This window comes from Carcharhinus amblyrhynchos, chromosome 12 (genome assembly GCF_965287045.1).
Source record: "Carcharhinus amblyrhynchos chromosome 12, sCarAmb.v2.hapA, whole genome shotgun sequence".
Classification (NCBI taxonomy): Eukaryota; Metazoa; Chordata; class Chondrichthyes; order Carcharhiniformes; family Carcharhinidae; genus Carcharhinus; species Carcharhinus amblyrhynchos.
In genome coordinates this window covers 81029408-81050331 of record NC_137335.1, presented here as the reverse complement: position 1 = coordinate 81050331, position 20924 = coordinate 81029408, and the positions used below count along the sequence as shown (strand labels likewise).

General features: G+C 45.7%; 2 protein-coding genes across 4 annotated transcripts in view; both read left to right on the top strand.

The window, feature by feature from the left end:
* Window positions 1-7191, top strand: part of krtcap3 (keratinocyte associated protein 3) — a 31107-nt gene extending 23916 nt beyond the window's left edge. Inside the window, exons 5-7 of the mRNA XM_080200826.1 lie at window positions 1829-1963; window positions 3731-3828; window positions 4538-7191. Of these exons, the coding sequence (XP_080056952.1) occupies window positions 1829-1963; window positions 3731-3820 (225 nt within the window). The 3' untranslated portion in view covers window positions 3821-3828; window positions 4538-7191. The remainder of the gene's footprint in view (window positions 1-1828; window positions 1964-3730; window positions 3829-4537) is intronic.
* Window positions 7192-16115: 8924 nt separating this feature from the next.
* Window positions 16116-20924, top strand: part of LOC145351150 (kinesin-like protein KIF13B) — a 166743-nt gene continuing 161934 nt past the window's right edge. For all 3 annotated transcript variants that reach the window (XM_080200824.1, XM_080200823.1, XM_080200822.1), the window contains exon 1: window positions 16116-16516. In XM_080200824.1, the coding sequence (XP_080056950.1) occupies window positions 16462-16516 (55 nt within the window). In that variant the 5' untranslated portion in view covers window positions 16116-16461. The remainder of the gene's footprint in view (window positions 16517-20924) is intronic.

Here is a 20924-nt window from a genome sequence, read left to right as displayed (position 1 = left end):
AGCACCCAGTTGCGTGAGTAATGGTGTCGGAGCTGGTTTAACTGCTGGCCTCTGCAGTGGGAAACCCTCCGCACCCCTGCCCCACCATGGGAATTAGTCCTCAGATGGAAGAACGCTGCCCTTAGTTTAGTTGAGTCTGGGCCGTTCAGCTTCTGACCTCATTACAGCTTTGGCCCAAACATGGACAAAAGAACTGAACTCCAGGCGTGAGGTGGGAGTGATTGCCATTGACATCAAGGCTGCATTTGACCAAGTGTGGCATCTAGCAAAACTGGGGTCAGTGGGAATTGGGGTTAGAGCCATACTTGGCACAAAGGTGGTTATGGTTATTGGAAGTCAATCATAGCATTCTCAGGACATCCCTTCAGGACTTTGTCAGGCTGGTGTCACGGGCCCAGCATCTTGAGCTCCTTCATCAATGACCTTCCCTTGTGGGATTATTGTTGGTGCAGACTCAATGGGCTGAATGGCCTCCTCCGACACTATGGAGTTTCTATGTTTCTAGTCAAAAATGGCCAACTGATTATTGGTCAAATTTCCAACATAGTAACTGTACCAGCAGATAAGATCTTACTTCTCCTTAAGCCTCTCCTTTTAAGTCTGAGCAGAATTTGCCTCATACCGCGGGGCATGAACATTGGTTTTGATGTATTTACCGAGTCCTATAGCAGACGTACATCAGATTCGAGTTATTGTTTGACAAAGCCTAGCTGAGGATTGGACTTGTAAATTTAATTGTGCAGAAGGAAACATTCTGTTACTTCTTAATCCATGCAATAACTGGATGTTTTTGGAATTTTTCCCACCCCATGACCATCAGGAGCACATGTTAAATCTAAGCTTGTCTCCCTGCTGGATGTTAAAACCTCTCTCAGTCAGGGAGGTGGCTTTGGGGCACCTGCAACATCCTTTTAATTTTATATTTTGCAAGCAAACCTCCAACCATGGTGAATATTGGGAAAAAAAATGACTTGATGATTGCTGCAAACTGCATGAAGTCCAGATATTTAGAACTGAATTGGAAGCGAGGTCAATAATTTATCCCCAGGTCCAGACAAGAACGTGAAACAGTATCGAGGGAGTCATTTGTGTAACAGAACGAGAGCTCTGGAAAGGGCCTGAGGAAGACTGGAACAAGGAGTGTTCCACATAACTCACAAAAAAGACAGCTATAACTGGGGCCCGTGCAGGTACCCGTAGCCACGCCTTTTATTCTCAGCAAGTGAGACAAGTTAAAGGAGAAATTGTTGAGGGAGAGAACAGATTCAGCCAGGCAGAGGAGTGTGGTGGACAGGGATCGTTTGGGCCACTGCTCAAGGATGAAGGGGAGATTCCCGATTCCCTCCCGATGGGGGATGGAGGTGGAGAGGGATTGAACATCCAGAGGGAAAAATTGGAAATTGTTGATGCTACCCAGGGTATCGGTTAGTGTAGGTGGGCAGAGACTTGACGAGGGGAATGAGACGATAGATAGGAAGCAATGAGTTCAGTGGGGCAGGACGAAGCTGATACTTTGGGTCTACCAGAGCAGCCCTGTTTGTGGATTTTGGACTGAATATTAATAGGATGCCTCATGAAAATCCCAATCCCATTGAATTATTCCAATTTTTTTGTAGGAGACAGTAGGAAAATAAGGCAAGATGTAGTACAGAGGGAGCCAATGGCACCAACCATTCTCAAACCGTACCCACTTCATTTCCAACTCAAAGATCAAGGTGTTGTGAAGCAGTGTAATGTGGAGATTGTCGGAATTTTATCACCTGGTTTAAAAGCTGAAATCGTCAGATATTTTTCCTGTGTGATGGAGATCTTTCCTGTCTGTTTTCAGGACACCACGCTGGCTCTGTGGATCCCATCAATGGTGCTGTCGGCTGTTGAGGCAATCCTGTCCCTCCGCTGCCTCATAGTGTCCATGATTCTTCGAGGGTTAGGTCCCTGTGGAAAGAGTGACATGATAGACCGGGTGAGTGTGTGTGTGTCTGTGTGTGTGTGTGTGTGTCTGTGTGTACAAAAGAGAAAATGCTGGATAATTTCAGTAGGTCTGGCACCAACTGTAAGGAGGGAAACGAGCTGATGTTTTGAGTCCATGACCCTTTGTCAAAGCTAAAAGGCGAAGAAAGTGAGAGAGATATTTATACTGCAGAGTGAGGGAATGAAAGATGAGTCATAGCCACAGAAACCAGGGGAAAGGCTGCTAATAGCGATGTACAGAGAGAATAAAGGGCATGAATCCAACACTGAGAGAAATGGAAAACAATGACAATTACAAGTTCAAGATAAAGGGGGGAATGGTTCAGTGGAGATGTGCAGGGGGAGTTTTTTTACACAGAGGGTGGTGGGGGCCTGGAATGCACTGCCAAGTGAGGTGGTTGAGGCAGTTACATTAGCCACATTTATCTGGATAGGCATACGAACAAATGGGGAATAGAGGGATAGAATTTTGCCATCTACCACGGTGGGATTTGAACCTGGGTCCCCGGGGTCTCTGGATTACTAGTCCAGTGACAATATCACTATGCCACTGCCTCCCTCTATGTCTGTGTATAGATGTGTATGAGAGTAGTGGGTGCAGCGCAAGTGTGCCGGTGTGCGTGCCTGTCTGTGGTCACTGTTGTATTGGTAATGACGTAGAGATGCCGGCGTTGGACTGGGGCAAACACAGTAAGAAGTCTCTCAACACCAGGTTAAAGTCCAACCAGTTTATGTGGGATTACTATCAAATAAACTGGTTGGACTCTGACCTGGTGTTGTGAGACTTCTTACTGTATTGATAATGCACAGGCTGAACCTAATAATGGGCTGCCTCTCCGGCGTACAAATTGTTTTTCTGCTGTGGCTGTGATTCCCTGATCGCTCTTGAGTATGGATTGAGTGGACGGTGTGATTCTCTCCACTGGACCATTCAATCTTTCTTTTCACGTTTGCCCTCCGTCAGAGAGCCAGCATAGGTATGAAGGGCTGAATGGTCTCCTGTTCTGCAGATTCTGTGGGAATATATCTTATCAGTTGCCTCACTTTTTTATAGTGCCCTTGGTCTTTCGCACTGTGTATTGCTGCTGATCACATATTGAGTATTCAATGATCCAGCCTCAACATCAATTGATTGTGAAGGGGATTTGGGAGCGTGGTGAGACAAATCTCACCCCACGTTGAAACTCTGACCTATTAAAGTTGTATTATCCACAAAAATACAGTAGCCACATCCTTTCTCATTTAGCCACACGGAAACCTCTGAACTTGACAGAGTTGCTCCAATTAATTATCATCTTATTTTATTCATTCGTGGGACATGGGGGTCCCTGGCTGGCCAACCTTTATTGCCCATCCCTTGGGGGGCAGTTGAAAGTCAACCACGTTGCTGTGGTCCTGGAGTCACACCTAGGCCAGACCGAGTAAGGACGGCAGATTTCCTTCCCGAAAGGACATTAGTGAAACAGATGGATTTTTACAACAATTAGCAATGGGTCATCAGTAGATTCTCAATTCCAGACTTTTTTAAAAATTGAATTTAAATTCCACCATCTGCTGTGGTGGGATTCGAATCCTGGTCCCCCAGAATATGACCTGTTCTGGTTTCTGACTTAATAATCTAGCGACATTGGCTCCCTGTCCATTATTATCCTAATTAGGTCCTTTCTCGACAAACACAAAAAAGAATGCCAGCATTTTAAAAAAATGTGTCATATGTCTAAAATCCTTCTAAATTCCGTGAACAAATGTCATTTGGCAGATTGAGGAAGAGATCCAAGGGAAAGAAAAGAAAGGCCAGAAATTGGAAACTTACAAACTCATCAGGAAAAGCAGAGATATCCAGGTGTAGTGAAGTGGGTGAGTAAGCTGGCTTTTCTGCTGAGTAGAGCTTTCTATAAAGTCACTAAGATCTCGCATACAATATTGTAAACTCTTGGTTGTTGTTTTCTCTGCATTATCTATTTCCAATAATCTGCTCTGTTGGGTTATTTTAACATGAGCTGGGTTTGGGTGCCTTGCAAAAGCCCTTGATCTCGACAGCCAGCGTACCAAAGTGGACAGCACGGTGGCACAGTGGTTAGCACTGCTGCCTCGCTGTGCCAGGGACCTGGGTTGGGTCACTATCTGCGTGGAGGTTGCACGTTCTCCCCATGTTTGCTTGCATTTCCTCCAGGTGCTCCGGTGTCCTCACATAGTCCAAAAGATGTGCTGTTTAGGTGCATTGACCCGGACAGGTGCCGGAGTGTGGCAATTAAGGGAATTTCACAGTAACTTCATTCTGATGTTAATCTAAGCCTTGCTTGTGACTAATAAATAAACTACTTTTTAAAAAAAAGTTGCAGTGTTTCCTGGAGAGATTTTAACATAATCTCCAGAAGGCGCCACCTGTGACAGTGCAGCACTCCCTCAGTACCACGCTGCCGTGCTGGCTTAGATTCTGTGCTCCTTGAGTAGGGTTTAAACCTGAGACTTTTTCAGCTCATTATTACCAAATGTAGCATTGGGTGCTACGCACAGGAATTTCTACAGGTATAAATTTCACTTCTACTTTTGTTTTTTTTCTCAGGCCAACATCTCCTTTACCCACTCGAGGCAGTGCCAGTTGTATTAGAATTCGCACAAAATGATCGAGAGTGATGTGTGGGTTTAGGGGGATGTGCGTGCTGAGTTTCTGACAGTGAGGAACCTGTAATCGAATTTCTGTTTTTAAATTGTAACGTGGAACTGGAGAAAGTCAACTGTACACAACTGCTGTCCTTCTCCTGTCGGGAGGAATGGTATCGTGAGCGCAATTCTTATTAACAAAAACAACATGAACAACATTCAACGGCCTTCTGTTAAAGACACCACCGGGAATAGCAGACAAGCCAAAAGCTCCAGCATGCAATTTCCAGTCAGTGCTGAGTTGATTGTGTTAAGTCGGGAGAGGTGCGAGGTCTAACTAGTTTAGCACTATTACCAAGGAAAGGTAACGGCCAGATTTCCTGCTCCTTGTTGCTGTCCAGATTGAAAGTTGGCATGGGCTGAAGAAAAGGATAGACTTATCCGTGATTCTGTTCATTAAAAATAACCAGCCTTGTTCACTGTCTCAAGGCTAATGGGTGAAGAATTTGCTCCTTTTCTGTTTCGATCCCCACACACACTGTAAAACTGAAGGGCTTGTCTTTTTTAGTAGCTCAAGGTACTGTGGGACTGAGTGAAATTCACCAGGAAATGACCCCTCTCTCTGAAGGCAGCAATTAGCAGGATAATACAATTGGTTTCAGTGACACTTGAGTCAGGGCTGGTGATAACCACCACCAGCCCTCCCCCCTCACCCCGCCCTTCCCTGACACACACACACACACACACACACACACACACCTCAGTCGCTGGAAATTGCCTGTGGAAAGCATCGGATGTGACATCTGACCAAACGTCAGCACACCTTGCAAGATCGACGGTTGACACTCGGACCTTGAGCGGTGGATTGGGAAGAGTACCCGAAGATGAGAACCGACTTGAACCGAGGGATACGGAATTGACACATTCAGGGAAGCAGTGCGGAGGGGAAAGTGTTTTGGAATAGTGATGAATTGTAACATTGGGATGATACCAAAGTACAAGGACCTGACGTGTTGAGTTACCCCAAACCCCACCAGGTGAAGTATTTGTGCAAATCTGTTGTTACTGTGAACTATTCAGAAACTGTTAGAATTTTAACGTGGATTTGAAAGGTTCTTAATGAATACGCTTCTTAAAATCATGAGTTGTTGCCTTTTTTTAAGTGCCTTTTTAAGAAAACTATATCTTGGTTTAAGAAATATTGATTAGGTATGTCAGTGCAAGCATAAATTTAGAGATTTAGTCCAATTCTTTTCTCTGTTTTCCCCTTCTCTTTATTCCACCCTTCCCCTCTCACATCCATCATCTCCTTCCCCACTGACTGGGCTGGAACCTGAGGACCTCTTTCCTTCAGTTCTAGTACTTGTGTGACACTCAGCACCCTGCCCACTAAGCTGTAAAAATTGTGATTAAACTGCAGTGGATCTGAATCCTTTAGAATGGAGAAAACCCAACATAATAGTGAACTGATTGAACCATCTTTGCTGATTCAGTCGCTGGGCAGCGTGTGGTGGCACTGTGGTTAGCAATGCTGCCTCACAGCACCAGGGACCTGGGTTTAATTGCGGCTTTGGGTGACAATCTGTCTGTGTAGACTTTGCATGGTCTCCCCGTGTCTGCGTGGGTTTCCTCCGGGTGGTCCGGTTTACTCCCACACTCCAAAGATGGGAGGCACAGCGGCACAGTGATTAGTAATGTCACTTCACAGCGTCAGGGACCCGGGTTTGATTCCCCAGCTTGGGTCGCCGTCTGTGTGGAGTTTGCACGTTCTCCCTGTGTCTGCATGGGTTTCCTCCGGATGCTCTGGTTTCCCCCCACAGTCCAAAGAAATGCGTGTTAGGTGGATTGGCCGTGCTAAATTGCCCCTTAGTGGTAGGGGGACTCACTAGGGTGGTTGCGTGATGTTATGGGGATAGGGCCAATGCAGACTTGATGGGCCGAATGGCCTCTTTCTGTGCTGTAGTGATTCTATGTGCGGGTGAGGTTGATTGGCCATGCTTAGTGTCAGGAGGATTAGCAGGGAAAATACGTGGATGTTACAGGGATAGGGCCTGGGTGAGTAAATTCCACCCATCATTACCATTTACGAATGATGATTTTACAGTGCAGAACAATTAGTGAGCTGTCTCTGCAGAGCATTAGGTTCAACGAGTGCGAGTAAGCACCAGAGGATTCCTGGCTCTGTATTCTGGCTCTCTGAGTTTGCTGATCTCACTGGACGTGGGAGTGTAAGAACGTGGACGCCCTGAAAATTGGCTCTGGGGAATAAAAGCTTCGCCCTCTTTGAAGTTTTTGACAACCTCACTTCGTCATCCTGCAGAGAGGGGACCAAAATAATCCTGTGGGCCAAAACACTCTCATCCTAAATTTAATTTGTATTAACTGAATTCCAAAATCACTGGAATGGCATAGCTGGAAAGTATTTGAATTTATTTTGTTTTAATATTAAAAAAGACACAAAAGGCAGATTTTGTTGTGTTAAAATTGGTGAGATTTTATTTCTAACTTTTCATCCTGTTTATATACAGTTGCTGAAAGTTAGTCACTTGTATCCATTATATGTTAAATGTGACTGTTTTGTTGTCTTTCAAATAAAGATTGATAATTGAATGTGGTTTTTTTGGTCTCCAGTATTTTTTGTGGTTTCATTTTAGACTCAAAGCCAGGTCTGATTCATTTCCCTTCAGATAAACCACTCACGGTATGGGCTGCACAGTGGTTAGCACTGCTGCCTCATAGTGCCGGGGTCCTGGGTTCAATTCCCAGCTTGGGTCACTGTCTGTGCAGAGTTTGCACATTCTCCCCGTGTCTGCGTGGGTTTCCTCCGTATGCCCTGGTTTTCTCCTACAGTCTGAAAGACATGCTGGTTAGGCCATGCTAAATTCTCCCTCAGTATACCTGAACAGGCACCAGAGTGTGGCGACTAGGGGATTTTCACAGTATCTTCATTTCAATGTTAGAGATTCATCTTAAATTTTTTTTTAGATTATTTCATCTTCAGCTCCAGGATTGTTAAAATTGTCACTTGGGGGTGAGAGGCAGAACATGGTCTCTTGGTCCATTCCATGTCGGTTGCAAGAGAGTTGCACATAACTCATCCAAGAATGCCAGTCCATCCAGTTGTGCTTTTTTGCGTGCGTACCCTCAAGTCCAACAAGCAAAAATATGGGCTGGAATTCTCCCACCTGGGACCCGATCCTGTGGCAAGGCAGGCTCGATGATGCATATTCTGCTATCATACCCAGGTGCCATATTGAAAAGACAGCCAACATCAGTGACCCACTATTTGAAGAAAGAAGATAGACCTTCTGAGTAAGCAGATGGATCTCCTGGAACATTCTGAGGCTGCTTGATGGACCTCCTCTATGACACTGAATCTGGAAGATCCGCCCCCTCGATGCTCCCCGCACGCACCGCTCTGGTGTTCCAGGGTCCAGGGTCCAAGGCTTCCATTCCCAATTCCAGAGGTTGAATCAGACATTGTCTAGATGAGTCCCAACATCTGCACCACCACTGCCCCAGCATGTTCTAGCATGTTTTCCTGCTGGCGTTATGGAGAAATTCATGCCAGTGTGACACCAACTCAAGCTAAAGTCTATCCCCAGCCCTACCGATACTGCCTGTCATTGAACCTGTTATCTGGGCCATGGGAGAAATGTACCTATCAAATTAAGCCACTGGCAGCTGGAGTTCAAAAGGGTGGCACAGTGCTTGGCTGCCTCACAGCTCCAGGGACCCAGATTCAATTCCCATCTGGGGTGACTGTCTCTGTGGAGTTTGCATGTTCTCCCCATGTCTGCGTGGGTTTCCTCCCCCAGTCCAAAGATGTGCAAGTTAGGTTGATTGGCTATGCTAAATTGCCCCTCAGTGCCCCGGGATGTGTAGGTTAGTGGGGTAAATATGTGGGATTATTGGGTAGGGCCTGGGGGGGATCGTTGTTGCTGTAGACTCGATGGGCCGAATGGCCTCCTTCTGCAGTGTCGGAATTCTAGGACAAAGTGAAATTGACAACTGCATTGAGTTTTCACAGAAACGCAGAGTACTACAGTGCAGAGGAGCCCTTCGGCCCATCAACTCTGCATTGATACATGAAATGCCCTGACCTGCCCCCCTTAATCCCAGCATTTGGCCCAATAGCCTGGAATGTATGGCATGCCAGAGTTTTCAGTTAGAGCAGAAGGAGATGATTTAACCCATCGAACCCATTCTGCTATTCAGTTCAATCGTGGCCGACCCATATCTGAGCTCCTTCTATCCCTCACCATTCCCCTTCCCCCGGTTTGATATTGTTGAATAACTTTGATTAACGAAAGGCTATTGGCCTTGGCCTCAGTCGTGACATTCTTAATTCACCTCTGCGGCCCTGGGGAAAGCGTTCCATTTTCCACTAGCTTTGGAGTAATTGATGACGTGACTCCTGAATAGCTTAGCTATAATTATAAGATTCTGCCTGTCCCCTTGTTCTGGACTTCCCCTGCACCAGAGGAAACACCTCTCTCTCAATCCACTCAACGATCTGTCTTCTGTTTTTTTTGTGAGAGACAGATCGATGTTTCAGTGTTCTCTTAATAACGATTCCCTCTTGTAGATGTCAGGTTGTTCCCTGTCACAGTGTTAGGTAAGATTTATGACCTGCCCCGGGCATCTGTATTTGCCAAGTTGTCCAATGCTCTTTGTCCTGCATTTGGAGGAGGGGGAAAAAAACAGAAAAACAAGTGAATTGAAACTGGCTTTGTCCTGGTGCCTCCAGCCACCCACACACAGCAGCGATGATTTCAGCTCTGGACTGATCTGTGACCTGGGTAATTGTTATCCCAGCTGCAGATGGAAGTGGGCTGGGGTTATAAATAAACTGCAGGGCTTATGTCAGAGACAACTTAAGTATGTAGTTTCGTGTGTGACTCTTATCTGTTCGTGAACTGAATGTGTTGCCAGAGGAGGACATCTACTGGCGGTTTTCAGGAGGAACGAGGGAGGAAGCCAGAGCGCCCAGAGGAAACCCATGCAGGCATGGGGAGAAGGTGCAAACTCCACACAGTCACCCACTCGAACCTGGGTCACTGGCACCATGAGGCAGCAGTGCTCTGCCAACCCTGCGCTACCCCCTGCATCTCTTGCCCCAAACCCCTTACTTGTGTGAATCTTAAACTCCCCGATACAATCACTCAGATCTCATTATTTCTTTTTAGAAAGGGATGATCTTTCGTGCTTTGCGATGCCACCTCCACTTTCCCTCCTACAAGGAGGCATGATGTTATGCAGATGTTTAAACAGAACTTTGTTTCACCGTTAAATCAGTAATTCCATCTTGTGCTGACGGTAGGAAGGTGATTGTTTTTCAAAACTATTTTATAAGTGACCGTATGCCAAGCTCTTAGATGTTCAGGAGCTTGGTATTGTGTTGAAATGCTGCACCAGGAACTGGAACCTTGTGCGAATAAAGTTGATCCATCGCAGTACAAGAAGCAAAGTACTGCTGATGCTGGAAATTTGAAATAAAAACTGGACACGCTCAGCAGGTCAGGCAGCATCTGCGAAGAGAGAGAAACTGATTTAACGTTTCTGGCCAGTGATCTTACATCAGAACTGGATAACAATTTTGTAACCTGTGCGGCCAAATTCCCGTCCAACTCCATTTTCAAGTTTGCTGATGACACCGCTGTAGTGGGTCGGATCTCAAACAACGACGAGACAGAATACAGGAATGAGAGAGAGAATCTGGTGAACTGGTGTGATGACAATAATCTCTCCCTCAATGTCGATAAAACGAAGGAGATAAGAACATAAGAACATAAGAAATAGGAGCAGGAGTAGGCCATCTAGCCCTTCGAGCCTGCCCCGCCATTCAATAAGATCATGGCTGATCTGTTGTAGCTCAGTTCCACTTTCCCGCCCTCTCCCCATAACCCTTAATCCCCTCTCTTATCAAGAACCCATCAACCCGCTTCTTAAAAATATTTAGCGAGGCAGCCTCCACCACTTCAACGGGCAGAGAATTCCAGAGATTCACCACCCTTTGAGTGAAGAAGTTCCTCCTCAACTCCGTTCTAAACCGCCTCCCCTTTATCTTGAGGCTGTGCCCCCTAGTCCTACTGTCTTTTTTGAGCGGGAAGAGTCTCTCCACCTCTATCCTATCCATCCCATTCATCATCTTATACGTCTCAATGAGATCTCCCCTCATTCTTCTAAACTCTAACGAGTTTAGTCATCGACTTCAGGAAATGTAGTAGAGAACATGCCCCTGTCTACGTCAAAGGTTACGAAGTGGAAATGGTCGAGAGCTTCAAGCTTTGAGGTGTTCAGATCATCGACAACCTGTCCTGGTCCCTCCATGCTGATGCTATAGTTAAGAAAGCCCATCAACATCTCTACTTTCTCAGAAGGAAATTTGGCTTATGTTCTTATGTTCATATCCGCTACGACTCTCACCAATTTTTACACGTGCACCGCATGTAAAAGCATCCGTTTTGGTTGCATCACAGTTTGGTATGGCTCTTGTTCTGACCAAGACAGCAAGACACTACAAAGTAGCCCAATCCATCATGCAAACCAGCCTCCCATCCATTGACTCTGACTACAATGGGTTTCAGGATGCCCTCACCATAGCCAGAGCGGTTCTTGCACAGGGTCCCATTGCCCGGTACGGCTGGGTATGTTCGCCTTGTGTATCTTTGTGAGGCAGTAGAGATTTCCAACATGGGGAGCACGTGAGATGAGAGCATGTAGGGTGCTCTGAAGATCTGGATCAGATGTCTTGATCAGTCTGTTGAGTTGACCGGTGTGTTCTTTGACCAAAGAACTCATCTGTGCGAGAACTTCTCCGGCTATGTCGAGGGCATCCTGAAACCCATTGTACAAAGAACCCCCAGCTTTTGTCACAACACTACGGACTTCCTACAGAAACTCAGCACACATAGAGCAGTTGAACCAGGAGCATGCTTCATCACAATGGATGTCTTGGCACTCTACTCTGGCATCCCCCACGACGATGGCATTGCTGCAACTGCCTCAGTATTCAATGCTGACAACTTCCAGTTTCCAGATGCAATTTTACAACTCATTCGCTTCATCCTGGACCACAATGTCTTCACCTTCAACAACCAGTTCTTCATCCAGACACACGGATCAGCCATGGGGACCAAATTTGCACCTCAAATATGCCAACATCTTCATACACAGGTTCGAACAAGACTTCTTCACCGCACAGGACCTTCAACCAATGCTATACACTAGATACATCGATGACATTTTCTTCCTTTGGACTCATGGTGAACAATTACTGAAACAACTATATGATGACATCAACAAGTTCCACCCCACCATCAGACTCACATGGACTACTCTCTGGAATCGGTTGCATTCTTGAACACACGCATCTCCATCAAGGACGATCACCTCAGCACTTCACTGTACCGCAAGCCCACAGATAACCTCACGATGCTCCACTTCTCCAGCATCCATCCTAAACATGTTAAAGAAGCCGTCCCCTATGGACAAGCCCTCCATATACACAGGATCTGCTCACATGAGGAGGATCACAACAGACAACTCCAGACGATGAAAGGTGCCCTCATAAGAACAGGATATGGCGCTCAACTCATCGATTGACAGTTCTGACATGCCACCACAGCGAAAAACCGTACCGACCTCCTCAGAAGACAAACACAGGACGTGGCAGACAGAGTACCCTTCGTCATCCAGTACTTCCCTGGAGTGGAGAAGCTACGACATCTTCTCCGGAGCCTTCAACATGTCATTGATGAAGACAAACATCTCACCAAGGCTATCCCCACACCCCCACTTCTTGCCTTCAAACAGCCGCACAACCTCAAACAAACCATTGTCCGCAGCAAACTACCCAGCCTTCTGGAGAACAGTGACCATGACACCATACAACCCTGGCACAGCAAACTCTGCAAGACGTGCCAGATCATTGACACGGATGCCATCATCTCACATGAGATCAGGTCCACGATACATACTCTCGTAACTCGGCCAACGTTGGCTACCTGATACGCTGCAGGAAAGGATGTCCCGAGGCATGGTACATTGGGGAGACCATGCAGACACTACGACAACGTATGAATGAACCCTGCTCGACAATCACCGGGCAAGAGTGTTCTCTTCCTATTGGGGAACACTTGAGCGGTCATGAGCATTTGGCCTCTGATCTTTGGGTAAGCATTCTCCAAGGCAGCCTTCACAACACATGACAACGCAGAGTCGCTGAGCAGAGACTGATAGACAAGCCCCGCACACATGAGGACGGCCTCAACTTAGGTTTATGTCACGCTATCTGTAACCCCCACGACTTGCCTAGGCTTGCAAAATCTCACTAACTGTCCTGTCCTGTGCTTAATTCTCTGTCCGCTCACATTGTCTTCACCTTTAAGACTTGATTACCTGTAAAGACTCGCATTCCAACCATTATTTTGTAAATTGAGTTTGTGTCTTTTTATGCCCTGTTTGTGAACAGAACTCCCACTGACCTGACAAAGGAGCAGCACCCTGAAAGCTAGTGGCTTTTGCTACCAAATGAACTTGTTGGACTTTAACCTGGCGTGGTGAGACTTCTTGCTATGTTTACCCCAGTCCAACACTGGCATCTCCACATCTTGACCATTAGGTGGCAGAGAAGGTAGCATGGGAGATTCATGCTGTTTTGTGCCCACAGAATCTTATCTGTTCCTTCAAGAGTTCGGTTACACAGTACGCAAGCACAATTCATATCCACTCCTCAACGTGATATCCAGCGTGAACATAGCTTTCTCTTAAACTTTTACATTTCAGTTTGTATCAAAATTGGAAGAGTTTAGGGTGTGACCTAATGAGCAGTGTCATGAGGATTCGAGAACAATTACTGGGCAGTGACGCCACCCTAACTTTGCATCCAATGTGAAATGTTTTCCATTGTCATTCCCAATTACTGCTCAATAGCCTGGAAACTTCTGAATCTAGTTGACAGAAAACATTGTCCGACAATTATGATAATCTACTCAGTGTGTGGTTAAACCAGTTGCTCCAGTTTTATTCCTGGCTCATGCCAATTAGTTTCATTGCTTCCTGCTGTGTGGTTCAGTCGGTATCTTTATACACTCAAAGGACTGACATAAGAATGAGGCACTGAACCCTTTTCAGCCGTTGACGTTGGCTCCAGGATTGAGAAACTTCAGTTTTGAGGATAGATTGCATTTTTTTTCCTTTTTGTTCTTTTACTCGGAAGCAGAGGCTTCAGGTGCGAGGGGCAAGGTTTAAAGGAGATGTACGAGGCAAGTTTTTTTACACAGAGGGCGGTGGGTGCCTGGAACCTGCTGTCGGGGGAGGTAGTGGAAGCTGATGCGATAGTGAATTTTAAGGGGCGTCTTGACAAATACATGAATAGGATGGGAATGGAAGGATATGGTCCCCAAAAGGGTAGGGGGTTTTAGTTCAGTCACGCAGCATGGTCCGTGCAGTCTTGAAGGACCAAAGGGCTTGTTCCTGTGCTGTAATTTTCTTTGTTCTTTGAGAGGTTAGATATTCGTTCATCTTGTTGAATCAGCACTCTCCCATTCATAGAATCCTTACAGTGCAGAAAGAGGCCATTCGGTCCACACAGGCCCTATCCCCATAACCCCATGTATTTACCCTAGCTAGTCCCCCTGACACTAAGGGACATTTTAGCATAGCTGATCCACTGACCCGCACATCTTTGGACAGTGCGAGGAAACTGGAGCATCCGAAGGAAATCCATACAGACACCGGGAGAATGTGCAAACTCCACACAGACAGTGACCTGAGGCAGGAATCAAACTCAGGTCCCAGGAGCTGTGGGGCAGCAATGCTAACAACTGTGCCACTTTGCTGTCCATTAAATTACCATAGAGTAATGAATTTACACATTCTAAATGTGTAAACTCATTACCGTGTGGTAATTAATTCTAATTATCTGATTTTATAACTTGACGATTCAGCTTTCTTGACTATGACTTATCTCTTTTTCTGTCTCCCTTCTTTCCCTGGAGAGGAGTCAACCTTTAAACTCATCCTTAACAACTACCTCCTCCCATGCAAACATACCACAACAATCCATAAGTATGGGCAGCAGTATTGCCCATCCTTATTACCCTTGAACTGACTGGCTTGCTAGGCCATTTCAGAGGCAGTTGAGAATCAACCACATTGCTGTGGCTCTGGAGTCACATGTAGGCCAGACCGGGTAAGGACGGCAGATTTCCTTCCCTTGAGGACATTAGTGAATAATTTTCTGACAATTGACAATGGTTTTGTGGTCATTAGTAGATTTCTAATTTTAGATCTTTTTAAATTAAATTCAAATTTCAAATTCCTGCTGTGGCAAGATTCAAACCCGGGTCCTCAGAACATTTGCTGAGTTTCTGGATTAATAACATTAGGCCATCGCCTGCCCCCTTGAACATTGCAATTGTTGTAGATGCTGCAATCATGATCATTTATTCTGTGTAACTTGTATGGAAATAAATAAATCTTTGTCAATCCTTTGACACCACTTCTCTCGCTGATCTACTCCGGAAAGGAATACTATATTCAGTAGGCTGCTCTATGATTGTGTTCTATGATGTGTACAAACACAAGTCTTTTTTTTTGGTTTTGACTCTTTGTCAATCTTTCCAGAATCTTCTGTGAAATTTGCTGATCCTTCACAAGCTTTCATATGGTGCAAAAGAGGCCATTCAGCCCATTGACTTTCTGTGTTCTCCCAATACGTGAGGAGTCTCACAACAAGAGTGTTACTCCTTTGTCAGCACTCTGAAAGCTAATGGCTTTTGCTACCAAATAAACCTATTGGACTTTAGCCTGGTTTTATAAGGCTTCTTACTGTGTTTATCCCAGCCCAACACTGGCATCTCCGCACCATTATCCCCATAGACCCACCTATTTATTTATCAGGGCCAATCCAGCTAACATACACATCTTTGGACTGTGGGAAGAAACCCATGCAGGCATGGGGAGAACGTGCAGACTCCACACAGACAGTGACCCAAGCTGGGAATCGAACCCGGGTCCTTGGCGCTGTACGACAGCAGCGCTAACCACGGTGCCACCGCGCCGTCCTCCTTCCGGAAATTGCCGAAGCTACGTGCTGGCCGAAAGGAGCCGATCCTTGGCGCTCTCTCTCTCCGGAAGTTACCGAGCCTTCGCGCTCTTTCCGGATGTTGACGACCGTTGGCTTTCCCTCTCTCCGGAAAGTGCCGATCCCTGTCCCTCCCTCTGGAAATTACCGATCCTTGGCTCGCTCTCTTCTTCCGGAAATTAACGAGGCTTCAAGCACTCTCCGGAAGCTGACGAAGCCTCGCGCCCTTCCACCGGAAGTTGCCGATCCCCGTCCCTGTCTCCGGAAAGTGCCGATCCTCGTCCGCCCCTCCGAAAGTTGCCGATCCCTGGCCCTCGCCCTCCGGAAGTTACCGAGCCTTCGCGCTCTCTCCGGAAGTTGCCGATCCTTGTCCCTCCGTCTCCGGAAAGTGCCGAATATTGGCCCCGTCTCCGGAAGTTACCGAAAGATCCCGAGTGTTCCCCGGCTCGCACCACCTCCTCCATCTCCCCAGCCGCCGCTGCCGGCTCCAGCTTAGTTGCTGTCATGGCGAAGAGTCATCGGTTCAAACTTCGGCAACGAAACAGGTGAATCACACTGGAGAAAGAGGAGGCAAAAATAAAACACCTCAGAGAAAAATCAACTGCTCGGTGAAAGAAAAAGTTTTGGAGGGGGCTGAAGCGAGGCGCCGAGTTGGAGAGAGTCTGAGGCGCTGTCGACGTTTTTTAACAGTCGGAAAACCCTCTCCTTTTTTTTTATTAATCCTGTTGAAACTGAGGGAGGAATAGAAGTTGTATTCTTCGAGCTGGTGCTGCAAGCTTCATCCTTTCAGCAGCATGTCCGAGTCCAACGTGAAAGTGGCTGTGAGGATTCGTCCCTTCAACAGAAGAGGTAAATCCACCAGGCATCAGTTATTCTTCAGACCTCACACCAAATTCTTCACCCTGGATCTGATTTGGAAATATCAGTGCTGCTGGGGGGGGTGGGGGGACTGAGGGAAGAGGGAAGAATTAAAGTTGTAATTCACAAGAGCTGCATTTCCACCGTCCCAAAGTTTGGTCTTCCCTGGCTGCATACAATTAAAGTATTGAATCTCTTCTCAGTGGCCTCCATAAATATTTTATTTTGCCTTGTGACGGGTTTCCAAAAACAAGAAGTTATCATGTTACAAGAACTGATTCTTGGCACTTGTCTTTTAAAAAAGAAGAGGAGGGGGAGGGAGAGAGAGAGAGAAAAACAATCAACACAAGCCCGTCTCCCCCCCCCCCCCCCCCCCTCAATTCCTGTCCCAGTTAGTTTGCTGCAGATGGATCTGTAACTTGTACCAAGTTGGTTTCTTCCTATTCTGTTCCACTTCCCCCCCCCCCCGCTTAATATTGGGAGCTGGGGTTTTTGGTTACATTCAGAAGGATAAAATCGAGGTCAGACTGTGAGTCACTTAATGAATAAATAGGCAAGGTGTTCTTGACTAACTTAAAGATCACCTGTTGCTGTGATTCAGTTGCTTGAAGGGCTTTAAGCTTGGAAAAGTCGGGGGGGGGGTCTTCTCTTTCGCAATTTGATTTCAGTGTGTTAACATCCCTTTTCTTATTTTCAGTGTTAAATTATGGAAGTTGAGTCAGCTGTATTTGGATGAATTTTGCTTTCGGAGTGTGTTTTTTTTACAGAAATTATTAACAGTGGTCAGCTTTCATGCAGCTCCAGTTAAATGTTTGCTTTCTGTTTAATTTTTAACACAAGGAATTTCTTCAGGGTATTTCTTTTGAATGGGATAGACATGCGATTCCTCAGTTGACCAGAGCTGCTTTGTGCTTTGACGATGGATTTCCTGCATTGCTCTTTTTTTAATCTTTTGTCTGTTTTAATTAAACCCCATGGAGAGACAATGTGCTACCTCAGAGTCATTGATCCAAAAATCTGATCCTTTTTAGGAGAGCAGAGCTATTAAAAGCCCAAATCATTTTTAAAGGAGGTAAGTTAACAAATGAGAGAGTGCAGTGAAGGTTTACCAGGCTGATTCCAGGGAAAGCGGGATCGATGTATGAGGAGATATCGATTAGGTTAAGATTGTTTTTGCAGGAGTTCAGACGAACAAGGGGGGTTTTCATCAGGACTTATAAAATTCTAGCAGGACTAGACAGGGTAGATGCAGAGAGGATGTTCTTGATGGTGGGTGTGTCCAGAACCAGGCGTCACAGTCTGAGGATACAGGGTAGACCACTTAGAACATAAGAACATAAGAAATAGGAGCAGGAGTAGGCCATCTAGCCCTTCGAGCCTGCCCCGCCATTCAATAAGATCATGGCTGATCTGAAGTGGATCAGTTCCACTTTCTTGCTTTCTCCCCATAATCCTTAATTCCCTTGTCTGTCAAAAACCTACCTACCCGTGACTTAAATATATTTAGCGAGGTAGCCTCCACCACTTCAACAGGCAGAGAATTCCAGAGATTCATCACCCTTAGGATGGAGCTGAGACATTTCTTCACCCAAAGAGCGGTGAGCCTGTGGAATTCATTACCGCAGGAAGTAGTTGATGCCAAAACATTGAATGTATTAAAGAGGTGGCTAGATACAGCACTTAGGGCAAATGGGATCAAAGGTTATGGAGAGAAAGCAAGATCAAGCTATTGAGTTGGACGATCAGCCATGATCGTGATGATGGAGCAGACTCGAAGGGCCAAATGGTTCCTCCTGCTCCTATCTTCTATGTTTCTATGAAATCATTTTGCCCTGTGTTGATTTTGCATCCACACCAACTTGCATTTATAGTGATGCATCTTTAAGTAGTAAAGCCTCCTGAGGAACTTTGCAGGAGAATTATCAAACAAGATTTGGCACTACATTTGAGACCTTGCAATGTCCACTGGTTGTGGAATATCTTGAGGCTTCTTGCACCTTCAGTTCTTTTTTTCCTCCTTCACTCCACTTCTGATGGTGGTAGTTCTTCCTGTGACATAGTTTCAGAGATACTGTGAGCCCTTCGGCAACTCAACCAAGTGGCCACTCTTTGGCTTATCTTAATTGGCGAAGGCTGTCAGACAGTTCTGCAGTGGGGAATATTGCAGCCAAATCTATCCTCTTCCACACAATTGTACCTTCATTATGATCAGCTGGCTGTAGATTTGGAACCCTGATAATTTTTTTCATCCTGCCATGTCCTGCCGACTAGTCCGTCTGGATGAATTCCACACTGAGAAATGAATTAATTGCTCGCCATCAGGGAGATAGTGAAAGTAAAATGTTTTCAGTAACTGACTTTTTCAAGTAGAGGTTATATAATGATGGTTGCAGCTATGTATGATGCAGAATAATTTGTTGCAATTAGTTTGATATTAGTGGCACACCCTATAATTTTACACCAGTAAAAATAATGGTACGTTGTTATGATCCTTGGCAAGACCTCCAAATTGTTGGCAAGATCCAGTTAGGGATTGATACTTAAAAGTGGACAAAGTTTGAGATTCAGGACACTTGCTTTATGAAGAAAGCTGCATGATTCCATGGAGTTTGAACCAAAGTAAACTTTACAAGGTCAGAAAGATAAAGCAATTTACAATAGGCGAAACTTCTGCAGACTGGCAATCAGAGTTGCACTAGCACTTCTCTCCTATTTTCTAGTGAGATTTGGGCTGTGCAGCATGTCCCCAGGGTTAACACCCTGGGGGAGCTCAGTTGGATATAAAGAGTAATGTTAACACACTAGCTGCTGTAAACCAGGTAAGTTAAAGGTCCTGCCAAGTCCCTGACCAGCCAGGGAGGTGGTAAGTGTATCAGGCAAGTTTGTAGGATTTGGTAGCAGTATGGGGACATGGAGGTTGGTTTGTGCTCTAGGGGTTAGTGGTGTATTGGGCTGGATCTCAGTGGCAAGATGTGTGGGCAGGCCCAGCCTCAGTGGGGAGGTGATGGAGGCAGGAGGAACATGCCAACACATTGCTTTTTGTCAACTAAACAAAAGTTTGGGGAACAGTCATCCCCTGGTGCTTTCTCATTGCAGTGCCTCCATGTTTCAGTGCACTCTTATGCAGCATAAATTGTTGTTCCCCTTTACTTTCAGTAAAGGATAATGATGAGTGCAAGACCAAAAATTTTATAGCATACTACTTTTTTTCAGCAATACTCAAGGTTCATTGTCACCTTAGAAGATCTCACTTTGGAATTCTCTCCAAAACTAGCTCCAATTCGGACAACTTCAATAACGGCCCACCTCACAGGTTTTCAATCTCTCGTTCCGTGATTCTGTTCTCCTGGATTCCCGAGTATTCACTCAGGCAGTAACTCATCAGCACACCTTCAGCTATGCTGAGCAAAATACAACAGCTCCAAAGGGGTACGCTTGCCTCAATGGTCTGCAGCATGGAGTCGTCAATTCTTGGCTGCCTTCTTGGATCTTCAGGGCTTCTCTTGAGCCCTCTTCAAATGCCAAACCTGGACAGCATCAAAAAAGGTTAATCTCCCCAGATTCAGTTCCTCTGGACAAGCACTATTTCAGATCTTCAGCTGCACCGCATGGAACACCACTGCTCCAAATTTACTGTTCAGAGCTATTTCTCTCTTCTTTTTTCTTAACTGGGGCTTGTTTTTGTTCATTGTCTCTGTCCCTTACTTGGGGACTTCCTTTGTGGACCTCTCCCTGTTCCTGGATTTTTTTGGGACCTCTTTCTGTTCCCTTCCTGGGACACTACTCAGTGGCGCTCCATTCCCAGTCTCCTGAAGTGGACATTCAGTTTTTTACCTCTCTGTGCAGATGCACTGAGTTTGCCCTGGACCTGAAGAACTTAATGATGCAGATCTGCTGATTTGCACTTACAGCCAGCTCCCAGTCTGCCCTTGCGGGGAAGTCCAAGGTTTGTCCAGACTTGGAATTCCCCGGCAATATTAAGTTAAATTTGGTTTCATAATATCCCAAAGTGTCACCTAAGAATCTACAATTCCCAGGATTATTTTGGATGATTTTGTGTCTGGGGAACTTATGTGGCATAGTACTTTTGCAATGGCTTCTCAGTGCGTTGTGCAAAGAATCACTGCAGCCAAATACAGAAAGAACTGGACAGTTTGCAAACAAATAGTGTGTTGTTTTCTGTCTTGGAAAAACTAAGTCAGCATCCTTTCCTGACAAAAGCTGACTATGCTATTGGCCAGATGACTGTATGGGTTCTGAAGTCAACTTAGTTACAAACATCCCATGCCTTTGCTTGAAAATTGAAATTAAAAGAAAATTGGAAGAAAGAACTTGATATGCTCCTTTCACAATCTCAGGACAACCCAAAATACTTCACAACCAATGAAGTCTTTTCAAG